General features: G+C 38.7%; 2 protein-coding genes across 2 annotated transcripts; one reads left to right on the top strand and one right to left on the bottom strand.

Moving 5' to 3' along the window:
* Window positions 1-6,305: 6,305 nt before the first annotated feature.
* Smp_092570 (NADH-ubiquinone oxidoreductase mitochondrial precursor, putative) lies at window positions 6,306-9,246 on the bottom strand. Its single transcript, XM_018792772.1, has 5 exons — window positions 9,160-9,246; window positions 8,689-8,754; window positions 8,325-8,650; window positions 8,044-8,289; window positions 6,306-6,746 (listed from the first exon to the last, which is right to left on the bottom strand). Exons 2-5 carry the CDS (start codon window positions 8,726-8,728, stop codon window positions 6,546-6,548), a joined length of 813 nt encoding a protein of 270 aa, XP_018644394.1. The 5' UTR covers window positions 8,729-8,754; window positions 9,160-9,246; the 3' UTR covers window positions 6,306-6,545.
* Window positions 9,247-10,547: 1,301 nt separating this feature from the next.
* On the top strand, window positions 10,548-10,928 carry Smp_092580 (GTP-binding protein alpha subunit, gna,putative; the record flags this gene model as incomplete). Its single annotated transcript, XM_018792771.1, has 1 exon — window positions 10,548-10,928. One exon carries the CDS (start codon window positions 10,548-10,550, stop codon window positions 10,926-10,928), a length of 381 nt encoding a protein of 126 aa, XP_018644395.1.
* Between the last annotated feature and the right edge of the window lie 6,225 nt (window positions 10,929-17,153).

Genomic DNA, 17,153 nt, shown 5'->3' with positions numbered 1-17,153 from the left:
TAATTGTTCACCAGTCAATCAAAATTTGGTTGGTCTGGGTGCATCAAAAATGTGTGGAAATATCTAACTAGCAGTTAGCTAATAAGAAAAAAAATTACAGCCTGTTTATATTGGAAGTTCGTTTGATGTCCCCTTAATATATATTTTTCAAAATGCCGGAGACAAAACACCAAAAATAATATATATTGACATGGCATGAAATACTCTGAGGGATTTACGTGAACCGACATGTCTTTGAAGCATTCTCCAAACACCTGAACTGGGAATTGACTGATGATTTTCTAGAGGTGAAGCCGTGGCTTAGTGATTAAGACGTTTAATTTTCATCCGCTAAGTCCAAAGTTTAAATTCTGCTTTGTCTACTTCGGTTCAGGCTACCTGGTAGCATCATTAGCATTCATATTTAGAGTGTGGCTTATACCCAAATGCCTGGTGAATGAGTTAATTTATATTCATTTTTTCTGAAGGGAAACAGGATAAAATAGTTTAAGTATGACATTCCGATCCTAATGAGAAATCAGAATTATTTCAAGATTAAACGGTGAACCAAAATAAACATGTCAAATGTATGTGGAGTAACAAATATTAACTGACTAAAAGAAACGTAAAACCACTTAGATTGTCTCGGTGTTAATCCCTGATGTTATATTTCACGCGAACAGTTAATTTCAAAGTAGTTTTCGATATGCAAACATTTTGCCAATCTGATTAATGTTTTTTAACAGCAGAAATAATTTGATTGTATCCACTAGTAATTACTATGTTAAGATTAGACTGTTGGAAGTTGTGATAAAAGATTTTCAGACATGTGAACGCTTTCCTGAAAGTGATTTGCTCAAATATAACATAAAACATTATATAAGACTCTGAAACGTTGAAAGTGTAACTTCTCCCTTCTTACACAAGATTTCGTGTGAGTAGTTAGGCAGTACACCGTATTCGGAATAACAGCAATTTTACGAAGTCAAAAGTACATTTCCATAAATATCGAGTTGGAAGCAAAGATATAAAATCGAAGTACATTGAGGCTCAGGCATTTATGATTTAATGAGTTTAGCCAAACGGATCGATCGCGTAGTAAAAAATCCATTTAAAACTCGTTATATTTCGAGAGTGCAGAGCATGATCAGTGGTTTAAACTCTAACAAATACTCATAGAATAGTGGGTTTGAATCTTATTTAGGTTGGCCTATTTTAGCGCCCAAAAGAGTTATATTATTGAGGAATATACTTCGAAATATTTAATTGTTTTATTGACATATGTCGATGTAGGAAGCAATAAGCTTCTATATACGTTCCGATTTATTGCCGAACGACAACTAAATTTTCAAGATGTTCAAGAAGCTTTTACGAAGTAAAGAACGTCGAGGAGTGCTTTATGTTTAAGCTTGTGGGATTATTAGACTAGTCCTTAGTCGTAATAGACACGAAATGTTCAGAAACTTTTTAATATAAGATCTAACGTACTGTCAGTTTCCACGAATATCTAGCCTTGTTCAAGGGTAATTGAAGCTACAACGCTAATTTAGGATATAAAAAGCTTGAGTAAATATTTAAAGGATTCATTTTGACATTTGTGTAATTCTTCTCAAATGAAAATTTGGTACGAAATCATAGCTACAATAGTCAAACACGAAAGCATTTTTGTTGTTAACTTCTCTCCTTCGGCCAATCTTAAATACACATGTATCAATCTAGAAAAAGTTACTTTCAAAATAATATCTATTGACTCTAGTGAAATTTTTAATTCAATAGCACCCATCAAGGATCAGTGGAGTGGAGGACATATTATCAACCGAGGCGGGAAATTGCTTAGTTACATAAAGAGTACATTTTGATGATGATATGTTCATCGTAGCATGTTTGCTAATTTATGGTCAGAGGGTAACTAAAACCCCGATATCTATATGACGAATTACCTAAAGAGATAAATCTTTTTAATTTATATCAGGATCTCCAGATGTACTGCAACAAAAAACAGAATTTAAGACTACACACTACCATACGTAACTCCGTCTGTAGCTCTTCTAGAGTTACTGCCGGTCCCAAGCCCGGGTAAAGGAGGAGGGTTGGGCATGGGGTTAGCGACCCCATCCCGTAGAAAAGCTAACTCGCTAAGAAAACGCTAACCAGAAAAAATAATTCAAACCATTTAAACTCTGCCCTGGGAGTTGAAGAAATAATTATGACGCCTCATGATGAAAGCCGAAATTCTTCGGAAGTCACGAGACCGATGCACCTTCTAACAACCAGAGCAACACTCTTTATAGGTACATGGAACTTCCGAACAATGTGGGAGACAGGAAAGACCAGCCAAATAGCAATGGAAATGAGGAGATACAACTTGGCAGTACTCGGAATCAGCGAAACCCATTGGACACAAGCTGGATAACAAAGGCTAGGTACAGGAGAGATGCTGCTGTACTCCGGTCACGAAGAGGAAAATGATCCACACACTCAGAGAGTTGCTCTAATGCTGACCAGAGAAGCACGGACAGCACTTGTGGGATGGGAATCTCATGGACCCAGGATAATCAAAGCATCATTCAGAACAAAGAAGCAAGGGATCACAATGAACATTATCCAATGTTATGCACCCACTAATGATAGCAACGACGATGATAAAGATCAATTCTATGAAAGGCTTATTTATTTATTTATTTAAACACATAAATATTGGTACAAAAAGCACCAGATAAATATGCGCCTCAAAAATCTCATTTGATTTGTGTGAGGGCTGTGATACTGCCCAGGCGCCCAGACTGAAGCAGGTGGTTTTCTTAGGGGGCCACACCCCGAGCCTTTGACCTAAAGGTCTGATCCACAAGGCAGCGGAGCATCGTGAGGCGATGCATTCCCATGGTAGCCGGTGACCAACAATAGGTTCATACGCCATTCGTTCCTTCAGGATCCTGGAGCCCATGTGCACCATTGGTTTGGAATCAGGGTTTTCCATCTCCCATAGGTGGACATGGAGGGTCCACCAACCCGGTTAAAGTGCCGGACATTCGCTTTTCGTCCTCTCACTTTCGTAAACAACACCCCCGCCACGAGAAGTCAGTGAGTAGGACTTCCCTGTCAGAGGCTATATATTCGCGTGGCCATGTGAGAGCATTTCGAGAGGGAGAGCGGACTCTCCCCACTCTCGGCCGTACTAGGGCATTTGGGGGCCTATGAAAGGCTGCAATCAATTATAAAGAAGTGCTCACGAAAGGACCTGACCATCCTGATGGGAGATCTAAATGCTAAAGTTGGAGTGGACAACACAGGATATGAAGATGTAATTGGACGACATGGACTAGGAGAGAGAAATGAAAATGGGGAGAGACTTGCAAACCTATGTGCATTCAACAAATTGGTTATAGGCGGCGCAATATTCCCACACAAGCACATACACAAAGCTACATGGATCTCACCGGACCAAACCACAGAGAACCAGATAGATCACATCTGTATCAACAAAAAATTCCGAAGATCAATGGAAGATGTGAAAACCCGGAGAGGAGCTGACATAGCTTCAGATCACCACCTGACTGTGGTTGCCAAGATGAAACTGAAGCTAAAGAAAGACTGGACAAACAGCACTACAAAGGTTCAATACAGCCTTCCTTCGAGATATTGAAAAGCTCAATGAATTCAAGATAACTCTCAACAACAGGTTCCAGGATCTACTGAATGAACAAGAAACTACTTTGGAGGACAACTGGAAAGGGATAAAAGAAGCACTAACTTCAACGTATCAGGAGGTTCTTGGACCTAAGAAACATCATCACAAGGAATGGATATCTATGGGAACCCTGGACAAAATTCAAGAAAGGAAGAACAAGAAACTAGCAATTAACAACAGCCGAACACGAGCACAGAAAGTCAAAGCACAAGCAGACTACGCAGAAGCAAACAGGGAAGTGAAGAAAAGCATTAAAGCCGACAAGCAGAAATACATGGGAGAACTAGCAACGACGGCGTAAAAAGCTGCAAGAGAAGGGAATATGAGACAATTATATGATACAACGAAGAAATTGGCAGGGAGATATAGCAAACCAGAGAGACCAGTCAAGGGCAAAGAAGGAAAGACAATCACTGAGATTCAAGAACAGAGGAAAAGATGGGCAGAATACTTCGACGAACTGCTGAATAGACCAGCCCCATTGAATCCACCGAACATCGAAGCAGCACACACTGACCTTCCTATAGATGTCACTCCACCAACGATCGAAGAAGTCAAGATGGCCATCAGACAAATCAAAAGTGGGAAGGCGGCAGGACCTGACAATATACCAGCAGAAGCACTGAAGTCAGCCATTGAAATAACTGCAAACATGCTTCACCTTCTATTCAAGAAGATTTGGGAAGAGGAACAAGTGCCAATGGACTGGAAAGAAGGAAACCTCATCAAGATAACAAAGAAAGGAGATCTCAGCAAATGTGAGAACTACAGAGGCATCAGTTTGTTATCAGTACCAGGAAAAGTTTTCAACAGAGTTTTGCTGAATCGGATGAAAGACGCAGTAGACGCCGAACTTAGGGATCATCAGGCTGGACTCCGTAAGGATAGGTCGTGCACAGACCAGATTGCGACACTACGGATCATCGTTGAACAATCGGTTGAGTGGAACTCATCACTATACGTCAACTTCACTGACTATGAGAAGGCGTTTGACAGCGTGGATAGGAGAACATTATGGAAACTTCTTCGACACTATGGAGTTCCTGAAAAGATTGTCAACATTATCCAGAACTCATACGATGGACTACAGTGCAAAGTGGTGCATGGAGGACAGCTGACAGATGCATTTCCAGTAAGGACCGGAGTCAGACAAGGCTGTCTACTCTCCCCATTCCTCTTCCTTCTAGTGATTGACTGGATTATGAAGACTTCGACATCTGAAGGGAAATACGGAATACAACGGACTTCTCAGAATCAATTGGATGATTTGGACTTCGCAGATGAAGACAGCAAATGTAGCAGCAGCCTCCGCATCGATAGGCCTCCACATTCACAAAGGAAAAAGCAAGATTCTCAAATGCAACACGGAGAACACCAACCCAATCACACTTGATGGAGAAACTCTGGAAGAGGTGGAAACATTCAAGTATCTGGGGAGCATCGTTGATAAACAAGGAGAATCGGATGCAGATGTAAAGGCGAGGATTGGCAAAGCAAGGGCAGCATTTCTACAATTGAAGAACATATGGAACTCAAAACAACTCTCAACCAATTTCAAGGTCAGAATCTTTAATACGAACGTGAAGACAGTCCTACTGTATGGAGCTGAAACGTGGAGAACTACTACGACCATCATCAGGAAGGTACAAGTATTTATAAACAGTTGTCTACGCAAAATACTCAACATCCATTGGCCGGATACTATCAGCAACAGCGTCTTATGGGAGAGGACAAACCAGCTTCCAGCTGAAGAGGAAATTAGGAAAAGACGTTGGAAGTGGATCGGACATACATTGAGGAAATCACCAATGTGCATTACAAGGCAAGCCCTAACTTGGAATCCGGAAGGGAAGCGGAAAAGAGGAAGGCCAAAGAACACACTACGCCGGGAAATAGAAGCAGATATGAAAAGGATGAATAGCAACTGGAAAGGAAGGCTCAGGACAGAGTTGGATGGAGAATGCTGGTGAGCGGCCTATGCTCCTCGACGAGGGGTAACAGGCGTAAGTAAGTACTACCATACGTAATCCGTGCATAGAGCATAAAAAGCATGTTTGCAAAGTGTAAGGCACATCAATCTTGTATTATCAAAACACTCATAATTCATGGTAAGAGACACATTCTATTTCTCTTTTCATTATGCAAAATGTCCGGCTCTTTAGACGCCTTATTATTCCATTTTGTAGAATCGTGCACACAGACGATTTCCTCAATTTCAGTTCATAGGGAACCACTTAGAGAACGAATCGCCAGTCAGAACGCATTAGATACTACATACATTTCGCCGACGAATGGGCTCAATGGTTGTTCTAGCATTGCGTTATCCTATCCGTACACATGGCTCTTACTTAAATATATTTGTATCATTTGAAATGTGATACCACAAAAAAAGCGTTTCGTGACTCTCTTGGATTCTTTTCGATTTCCTTCAAGAGCTTTGGTAGTTCGTTTTGCGTATTTATTTGACAAACCAGTTAAGACAGCTAGAGCTTTTGTATGTAAGCCAAATGTATGGTTATCACTAATTTTTTTTCAAGCGACTTAGCATCTCGACTACAACCCCTAACTTGACACGGGTAGAAACTATTCAGAAGTTTTCTCATAAATTTTTTCTCCTAGGAAGCTACTGAAAACACACTGGATTCATGAAATTTTATTGCTTATTAAACAAAAGGAACATGTGACCACTACCATTCGAAAATAGCACACTAGTGATTCAAGCACAAGACACTCGAATTATCAATATTAAATTCCGTACCATGAGACAGTTTTTAACGTAAAACATTAAGATGTGCAAAAAGACTCAGGATAAAAGAAGTCTAATTGTGATTCATCTGTCAAATCATATTATTGACAGACAACAGTGGAAAGTTGTGGCTTATTTGGAATTTAATTTTGGTTTTGAGTCTCCAGAGTGGCTTTCGAAATTGGGAGATTCTAGTAAATTCTCATCTTGTGAGCTGGAATCCCGAAACGCTGGGAACGCTTCCCAAGGAGAGTTGAACTCGAACCTCCTGAATTCCTGAGCCAATTCGACGGGTTCAATAACCACGCGATAGTATTGGTCGTCATATCTCATCTGAAAAACAAAAGTTAATACCATATAGTCAGGTTTCCACTTAGTTTAACCTAACTTGTTTATAAGAAATGAAGTTATCATTGTCGGAGGGAGAAATGTATCACTACCAATAAATAAGATTAAAAAATAACATACTGTTAAATATTTAACGAAGTTAACATATTTGAAAAGTTAAAAGCCCGATGCATTCATCTGGACTACTAGGTCGTTGGTGACCAGTGCCATAAATGGGATAAACTGGATCGAACACTCATCGGCTGTTAATTGGCAGAATGTGCATAGTTTGAGGTACTTGTGTGTGCAATTTGTAACCATGAAATATTCAGTGTATTAGGCTTCAAGTTGGTCCTAATGAGAACGCTAGAAGTACGACTTGGTTGTGGAAACTTAAATTGATGGATAAGGATGTTCGATTCGCGACCAGACTGTTAAAAGTTGAGTAGTCGAATCACTGATAAATAACTCTACAGGTACTTATAAATGTTATGATGCAAGCTTGCAAAAATAAGACACATTCAGTATTACTAAAACAATTTTAAAAAATCAAAAAATAGATTGCGATAAGTGGATATAGTTGTAGGGTTTTAACACGAACTTTTACAAAAAAGGTGGTACTTAGTCTTGTTACAAACTAAGAAAGACGTAAATCGTTTTTAAAAATTCATAAGTTCTGATAATCGAACGTGGATTTTTCCTAAATACTGAAAATTATGGACACTGAGTGGAAAATACACTATATATCTACCCATCCCTTGGCAAACCTAGAGATCGTGATTAAAACCTTAGCTAAGAATTCTATAAAGCTAGAAAGAATAGTTAAAAGATATGAAGTTATTGTGTCTTTCGAAACATGATTAAAAACTAGCATATCAGCAAATACACGTTCGGGCTTCAACCAGTAGGCCTCAGGTTCGAACCCCGCCTTATCTACTTCGGCTTGGGCAACTGGGTAGTACAGCCAATAATTCAATGAATAAAGTGAGGTTGAAAAGCGAACACATTATTCTACACTTGACATATGGTTAAATCAAGATGTAAAACGAAGTAAAATAGTTTCCCATGCCATTCTATCCAGCAAATGGTATCGATAAGTCTTTCTGCAGAAACTGATTGGTCTAGTTTACTAATGATGTGAGGTAGGATAACTCAGACTAACACATAATTATGAAGCGTCTTGCTCCTTTCATGTATAAATTAGTGACTCCGTATACAATAAACAATAAAACGATAAGTAATTTAGTGGCACTAAGACTAGCAATGAATATGAGAGAGTAACTAAAAAAGTTCATTTCCATACCTCTGTATATCCACTTAGAGGAAAATCTCTCCTTTGAGGATGCCCTATAAAACCATAGTCAGTAAGGATCCGGCGAAGATCAGGATGATCATGGAAAAACACACCATACATGTCCCAAACCTCTCGTTCATACCAATTTGATGCTTGAAAAATGGAACAAGAAGAGTCGATCGGTGTAAGCTCGTCTGTGTAGGTCAAGACACGAATTCGAGAATTATACCTCAAGGAAAGAAGATTATAAACAATCTACAATGATTAAACGGGAAAAAAACGGACAATACCTGGAACCTATACTTTCTTGATGGTATGTCTACAGCAGTAATATCCGAAAGGTTTAGGAATTGAGCATTATGATGACATTTTAGGAATGAAAGGACTGGAATAATTCCATCAGGATGAATACAAATTTCAAGTTCTTTGGTATGACCTATTTGAACCTTTTGGACAAACTTAGGTAGACATTCACCAACGTAAACGCCAAATGATGATAGTCTCTCAATCTTTTGTTCCTCAGCTGGAATTCGTTGTTTTCCTTCATGTCCATTAGTACTACTCATATATGACGAGTAACGGTAGACGGAAGACGTAAATTTAGCTTTACTAATACCTGGAATCCAACTAAAAAACCATTTTAGGTGCACTTACATTTCAGCAAATCTCTAGAAGGACGCATAAAAGTTAGCATTCCGAGGATGTCAGTCAGCCTAAAATCTAAATAGACAGCAAAAACCGACGTAATTAAATTGACATGGAAATACTGTTTAGGTAATTCCAAAGATTTATTTGACAAATTATATGGCAGCAAGTACACTATAAGTGAACCTAAGTTTCTAGTCATAATAGTACACTGAAAATTTTCACGTCACTTAAGTGACGTGATAAGTATATAATACACAAAACTGATCAATATAAAATTGAGGCAAATAACTGAGAACAGCCCAGAAGATGCACGACAAATCTTATGAAGTTGTCTTCTCGTAATACACCTGAAATCTACCACCGAAGGACATTGAGGTTTTAACCCGTTTTTAAGCAAATCCAAAGGCAGCAAGCATAACTGAATGATTTATTACACTTGGATTAGGACCAAAGGTATTCAGTTTAAAGTTCTTGTACCATAATTAATTTCAGTTTGTGGTTGGAGCCCTAACTGAAACTTTACTTTAACTCCAAACCGAAAAAGTCAAAAGTAAAACCCCATTCATAATTGCCTCACTTTTCAGTCTTCAGTCTTCAGTAATAAGGATAGGATGTCTATTGACCTTTATTAATCCTTGCAGTTTGTAGCACTGTGGAGGTCCAGTCTCGTTTCGAATATATCAACAGAAGGCGCTGGTATCTCGTGTTCTGGTAGAAAATCCCAGTAATTGATTACTCAGTGCGAGAAACGAAACTCACGCCGCAAACGATTTGATCACAGTTCTTCAACTTTATTCGAATTTCCTTTCAAATGATCAGTCCTAGAAGGGAGGAAAGGGTAGGAAACAATAATACCAAGGTGTGATGTTTATAAGAATCAATGATTTCTTTTAACTGATGACTGCTTTGATTATAAATTCCAAATACAGTACATTTGTTCATGCTGTAGCTGTAAATAATTCCACAAAATCGTTAGCTCTGTAAGTGTTCGACATTGGATGCTGACTACAACAGTTTTACTGGACTCATTTAGCTGAAGGCGATTGGTCATGCATCCGTACCAGATCACGTTACAGAACGGCGTGGGAAGGATTTCCTACGATCGTTAGCCAGATTGGATCAGTCACATCTCGATATATTGATAACCCATCAAATATATCTTCCAACCTCCTCGCTTCTGACTTTTGATTTAATTGTGTGGGCGCGATTCGGTTATAGAAGGTGTTACTGGTAAAGATTTGCCAAAATACAATACCTGTGGTATATTCATTGGTGAGCCGGACGTGATCTGGTACAAAAACCTATTAACTGTGAATGTGTTCCTTTTTGGAATTTCATAAGTCATTACTTCATTTTGACTTTAATATATTGTGATATATTTTTTTCGAGTTTTCGGATATATTTTAATTATTTCTTTTTCGTTCATTATAATACTTGATGTTTCACTATGACGGAACAGACGCCAAAAGTATTTAAGTTAAAGGCTATTCCCCCACCCTCGATTCAGCTACGGCCCCGATTGACTTAACCAAACTATGTCACACACATACACGCTACCTTCGGTTTCGTAAACACCGTAGACGGTCACAAACCCCGCGAAGGATCGATTCAAGTAGGCGATCTGTATCCCGACCACGAGAAAAAGGATAACCCCAACTGGTGCTGGTATCATAACCAGTATGGCAAGTCTTCTAGAAATTGCAGGTAACCCTGCAATTACCCGAAACCTAAGTCGACTGACACGAATACGATTTTTCAAATATTGAGCCAAATTATGGAAGGATGGAGGTATACAGGAAACGTTCGAAAGATCAAATGAGTATCAACTAATCGACTGTGCAAAGTAGTATGTTGTAGCTTTTTTAATGTTTGCCAGTTTCCTTGATAAGGCTTTAGAGGTCGGCGCTCCAAACTACATCCCATCTGAACAGGATATTCTGCGCTGTCGTGTACTAACTTCCGGAATATTTGAAACCAAGTTCAGCGTGGATAAAGTTAATTTCCATATGTTTGACGTCGGCGGGCAGAGGGAAGAGCGCCGAAAGTGGATACAATGCTTTAACGATGTCACTGCCATCATTTTTGTCGCTGCCTGTTCTTCGTACAACATGGTCTTACGAGAAGATCCTAGCCAAAACCGTGTAAAGGAGTCTTTAGAACTTCTTGCTTCCATATGGAACAACAGGTTTGTCTGTATAACGTCTTCAGATCCTGTGCTTTTTATTGGCATTCTAACCGATCCATAATTATAAGGAAAATTAATTTTCCATTGGTTTAATAATTATTCATATCTCTTAAGACGCAAGATTCGATTTCCGAAAGACCTAGCTAAGTGAAGTTCTCTGTTAACTGTAGTGTGTTTCCGCGTTTGTCCAGATTTTCATAGGGTAGTTGTTCCCTTAGTACAAATTCTGCCGGAAATATTAGTCGATGTAATTGTACAATATAAGCTGGCGCAAGCAAACTCCTCAGCCTAGCAGATTTATAACGCTAATTCACACAACTTTATTAAGCGTCCGAGGAATTGGTATTCTAAGCTTCATTTTAATAAATGCTAAGAAATATGTATAAATATCTGGCTCACAGATGTAAGACATATTTACGAGATCAACAGTTTCACGATCACTGGGTAATGATCAAAGTTAATGGTAAAATATTCCGAAGTCCTAATTCCTAAATAACATTACCCAAAACTGGTCTTATCAAACAATGTGCGGTTGCTTATAACTTAGCTAAGGTACAAATGGTAATCGCCCCACTCCAAAATGCCTCAACTTCCTGGTTATACACTAGCTACTTCTTTGCTCGAAAGTATGTTTCCTATGTTTTTGGTAGATATCTATGTTGGTGTATTAAAAGCACTCGAATATGTCTGTTTATTCTTTGATTCGAACTATTTTATCATCCCTATCCTGTTGATGGTTTTACTTTTAGCTTTCATTTTTCCAACGCAGCTCCTTTGGTTTCTCTCTGTTTTTTTTCTAGTTTGAATATTTTGGCCCAAATTAATAAGGAAATATGCTAGTTCCAGTGTTTGCACACTTGTGTTCTCTACGCCATCCACTTATATTCAATGAAACAGTTACTTAGGAGACGGCAATGCAACATTTTTAAAAAGACCACACTGAAATATTGAGAACATAAGCTGGTCGATGTTAGACCACCATTCAAAACCTGGAAGCATTGAATGGTCGTCTCGACCTACCTCCGTTGGATGCCTGCTCAGCTGTGTAGAGGTTGGGCGTTCGTGCAACACCGAAGGTCCTAGGCTCGATTCCCGCGTGCAGCTTTGTGGACGCGCATTACCGAAAAGTTATACACCGGGATGAAACCGCCGTCGAGTGCTTCCAGATATTGGCTAACAGTCGTTCTTAGTTCCATGTGATCTTCAGTCGTAAGAATGCCACGCTCACTTTGTCAATCAGTGCCTTCACGCCTGCATCAAATCCTCTTTGTTCATCAGTGTTGCTGCTCAGGTGCGTGGAAGCGTCCACCTCTTCCAGTGCTCCGTCGAGTGTGATTTGGTTGGTGCTCGCTGTGCTGTATTTCAGGATCTTGCTTTCACCATTTTGGATGTCGAGATCTACTACTACGGAAACGACAGTGGTACTGTCTGTTTTCATCCGCATTTGTTGTTATGTATGGAGTAGAAGTGTCAAGCCATCTATGTAGTCCAAATCGTCTAGCCGTGTTCAAGGTTTGCACTGTATTCCGTGCTGTTTCTTAAATATAGATGTGTTCATAATATAGTCAACAGCTAGCAGGAGGAAAAGAAGAGAGAATAGTCAGTTTTGTTTGATATCAGTCTATATTTAGAATGGACTTGTAAGCTATCCTCCATGACCAACTTTTCAGTGTAGTACTTCTCATGAATTTCGTATGATGATGACGATCTTCTCAGACACCATAGTGTCCAAGAATATCCCACTAAGTCTTTCTATCCACGCTATCGATCGCTTTCTTACAACTGAGAGAGTTGGTGTATAGCGATGAGTTCCATCTAATTGATTGCTCAACAGTGATTGACAATGTCGCGACTTGGTCGGTATATGATCGATCCTTATGTAAGTCAGCTTGTTGATTTGGAAGTTGGTAGTATACTGAATTTTTCATTTGGTTCATTAACACTCAGTTGAAAACTTTGCCTGGTACTAAAAATTTTGTGAGGCATCTACAGTCGTTCCACCTTCCTTTGTTATATTGATGAGGTATCCGGTTTATTAGCACTTATTTCTCCTCTCAACTCTTTGAGAAAAGAACGTGTAACACCTTTGCAGTTAACACTATATCTGATTTCAGTGCTGCGGTTGGTGTACTGTCTGGTTCACTGCTTTGTCATCGTTGATTTGTCTGATTGGTGGCTTCTCTGATTTCTTTAGTTGGTCGGTACAGTAACAACTATAGGGAAGTCTCTGTGTGCTCCTTCTGTGTCCGGTGGGTTTAATGTAGCCAGTCTATCCCAGAGCTCTTTAAAGTGCTCTACCCACCAGTTCCTCTGCTGTTGAACCTCCATGTTTGATTTTCCTTGTCTGTTCTATTATACTCTCGTGCTGGCTTCTTGGTAGTATCATACAGTTCTCCCACACTTCCTTCTCTAGCAGCCTTTTCCTCTGCCATTGTTAGGTCTTCCATGTGTTTGCTCTTGTCAGCTGTAATGCTCTTCCTCACTTGTTTGTTTGCTTCTGTGTACTCAGCCTTTGCCCTGTGTTCCTCTGCTCTTGTTCGGCTGCTGTTAATTTCTGTCGCCTCGCTCTTCGTTTCTTTAATCTTTTCCAGGGATCCCATAGAGATCCACTCCTTATGATGATGTTTTTACTACTCGGAGCCTCCTGATACGTTGAAGTTATTGGTTTTTCAATCCCTTTCCTGTTGTCCCTCATCGTAGTTTGTTGTTCTTGCAGTAGATCCTTTCAAGCTCGAAACCTGCTGCTGAAAGCTATCTCGAATTATCTGAGTTTATCAGTATCTCGAGGGAAGGCTATAATTAACTTATAGGATGCTATTTCCACAGTTGTTCAGCACTTCTGTAGCTTCAGTTTTATATTGGCCAAAACCAGCTAGTGGTGATCTGTCAGTTCCTTCATCTCTTCTCACGTCTTCCATGGATCTTTCTAAATTTTCTAATGATGCGAATATGATCTGTCCAGTTCTCCGTGGTTCGATCTAGTGAGATCCATGTAGCTTTGTGTATGCGTTGTTGTGGAAATATTGTGCCGCCTATAGTCAAATTATTGAATGCACAACTATTTGTGGACCTCATCCCCACTTTCATTTCTCTCTTCTGGTTCTTGTCGTCCAATTATATCTTCATATCCGTTGCTGTCCACCCACGACATGGTATTCAGGTCTCCCATCAAGATGGTCAGGTCCTTTTCTGAACACATAGTTATGAATGATTGTGGCCCCTCGTGAAGCTAGCCTTTGAAGTCATCATTGCTATCATTGAAGAGTGCATAACATTGGATAACATTCATTGTGATCTCCTACTTCTTTGTGTTTTTAGAATTTTTTTATGATTCCGTATCTGTGAGATTCCCATCGTATAAGTGCTTTACGTGCTCCTTTGGAGAGCATCACAGCAACTACCTGAGTGTTCGGAGCATTTTCCTCTTCGTTACCGGAGTACAGCAGCATCTCTTTTGGATTTACCATTTTTTGTCCATTTTGGGTTCAGTGGGTTTCACTTATTCTAAGCACCGCTAGTTGCATCTCTTCATTTCCACGGCCATGAATGGTCTTCCAAGTCTTGCACATTGTCCGGACATTCCATGTGCGTATGTTAATTGTTGCTCTTATTGTAAAAAAGGCATCAGCCTTATGACCTTCGAAGAATCCTGGATTTCACCATGAGTTGTCATAATCCTTCCTTTAACTCTCAGGGCAGAGTTTAAATGGTTTGAATCATTTTTTTCTGGTTAGCGTTTTCTTAGCGAGTTTGTTTTCTACGGGATGGTGTCGTTAAACCCATGCTCAACCCTTCTTCTTTACCTAGGCTTGGGACCGGTAGTGACTCCAGAAGAGCTACAGGTGGAGTTACGATATTCATATGCTCTAGAATAATTCTTGATGAACCAGTAAATGTGTTAACGGTAACTAGTCCAGTCACAGATAAAGTTTCTCCTCGTCATTGATTTTTCTATTCAATGGTTTTCGAAATTTCATCGTATATAAGTGAAAGATTGTTGATTGACTAGCATATTGTACGTAGAAAGAGTTTCTTTTGTCAGAAACATGAGTTGTAAAAATAATCGTTAGAAATACCTATTGGAAAATAATTTCGATGCGACTATATCAAAACTATACGATGGACTTCGGTTAGTGGTGTCTTTTCTGAATGACTATATTACTACTGCCAAGAAACATCAACTGCCTGTGTAAATATTTTAGTAAGTATAATTACTTTGGTGTTCAAAAAATGTGAATGTTTATGCATCAGAAATCAGCACAGTTAATAATTAAAAAGTTATTGAATAAGTTAGATTTTCTTTTTAGAAACCACAAACTGGTGGTGGACATGAAGTTAAGGAGATGATGACAATTAGAGTTTATTGGTAATAATGTTAGCTTAATTAAAGGTCACCTGTCGGCTTAATTTATTTGAGGATCCATAACCTATAATAATGGTTACCATCCATTGTCCAGTTATTATCTCTCAATGATATCACTTAGACAACTATTGAATCCAAGATGTATGAGTGATTTAGCTGGTTCGAATTTTGAACTTTCAGAAGGTGGAAGGTCTATATATTATGAGAAATGGTAGATACATATAGTACATTGGGCTTTTGTAGCAATACGGCAGCTGAAACCTATGTGTTTTATATAAGATATAATCGGATATCCGAATTATGTTTCAAATACGGACATGAAATTGCTATTAGACATCTGGAATAACGAGTTGTTTATGCAGACATTTTTTGCATCACTGACTTCTAGAACACTATAGGAGTTTCTGTTTGACAAACTTCATGTGATCACCGACCAGAAAAATTTGCAAGTTATGGAGAAGTTGAAAATATTTTGTGGTAAATTTATTACATGTGGTAGCCAAGAAGTATGAATCCAGTAACAGTGTGAAGGGGAATCAATGGAAAAAAGACAGGTTATATTCAGTGATTATTCGTCATAAAAACTGTTTCTATCCTAATGAATCAATAGGTTTTGATGGTCTCAGATCCATGGAATAAAACAGGTACTTAAAAATATGGTTGATGATAAGGCGAAGTGTTGACAGTAATTTTCCATGATAACTAGGAGCATTTGAATTATAGCATAAACTAGTAATTCCAGAAACAATGCAATTTAATCAGGAAGTATTAGATTAGCATGAAGGAATGTACTGTATTTGGAATTCAAAATCAAACAGTCATAAACACAAGGGAATCATCGGTCCATTCAAACACCACATTGTCGCATGAAAAACTGAGTTCAACCGAGAACTGATGATGAAGGTTAATACTATGTGAGTGTTAATTTACACTTTAACAGTGACATTCAAGTGTCATCTGGAATGTAGCTTTCATAAACACTGTAGATACTTTCCTTTAAGTATAAAAATGATTACTTTATACGGTTAAATGTCTCCTACGATTGGAAAAGAAATACAATTTATTGGGATAAGGACTGACTGAATGGTGATGAAGAATAATTGATCGTTAAACCTAGATGACTAAAAATAATGATTAAAGTACAACCTGGTTTACAATTATTCCATTTGGTAAAAAGAAAAGACAAAGCTGAAGATAATATGTAACAAATTAACCAGTATTTAATACGAAGATAATATATGGTCATCTTTTTTAAAATGCATTTTTAATGTTAACTCTTCAAATTGAAAATAATTACGCGAACTATATGAGTTGATATTCAATCAAGATTATCAGAGAATGCTAAAGCAAACAATGTGAGATTTATGATTACTATTACTATGGTTATTATTGTCATTCCTATACAAATACTTGTAATAGTCCCAACAGTACTGTACTCCGGTAACGAAGAGGAAAATGCTCCGAACACTCAGGTAGTTGCTGTGATGCTCTCCAAAGGAGCACGTAAAGCACTTATACGATGGGAATCTCACAGATACGGAATCATAAAAAAATTCTAAAAACACAAAGAAGTAGGAGATCACAATGAATGTTATCCAATGTTATGCACTCTTCAATGATAGCAATGATGACTTCAAAGGCTAGCTTCACGAGGGGCCACAATCATTCATAACTATGTGTTCAGAAAAGGACCTGACCATCTTGATGGGAGACCTGAATACCATGTCGTGGGTGGACAGCAACGGATATGAAGATATAATTGGACGACAAGGACTCGATATATTGATAGCCTATCAAATACGTCTTCGAACCTCCCCGCTACTGACTTTTGATTTCACTGGGTGGGCATGATTCAATTACAGAAAGTCTTGCTGGTGAAAGTGTTGTCAAACTAAAAATACCTATGGCATCAGCATTGGTGAG

The sequence above is a fragment of the Schistosoma mansoni genome (genome assembly GCF_000237925.1).
Source record: "Schistosoma mansoni, WGS project CABG00000000 data, supercontig 0129, strain Puerto Rico, whole genome shotgun sequence".
NCBI lineage: Eukaryota > Metazoa > Platyhelminthes > Trematoda > Strigeidida > Schistosomatidae > Schistosoma > Schistosoma mansoni.
This window is presented reverse-complemented; position numbering and strand designations above follow the sequence as displayed.

What these genes read in the sequence shown, in the direction of transcription:
- Smp_092570 (XM_018792772.1), bottom strand. Translation starts at nt 8,728, where the DNA reads ATGCTAACTTTTATGCGTCCTTCTAGAGATTTGCTGAAAT. An exon ending in TTCTAGAGATTTGCTGAAAT is followed by an intron (nt 8,651 to 8,688) that starts GTAAGTGCACCT and finishes GTTGGATTCCAG; the next exon opens with GTATTAGTAAAGCTAAATTT. An exon ending in CAAGAAAGTATAGGTTCCAG is followed by an intron (nt 8,290 to 8,324) that starts GTATTGTCCGTT and finishes TAATCATTGTAG; the next exon opens with ATTGTTTATAATCTTCTTTC.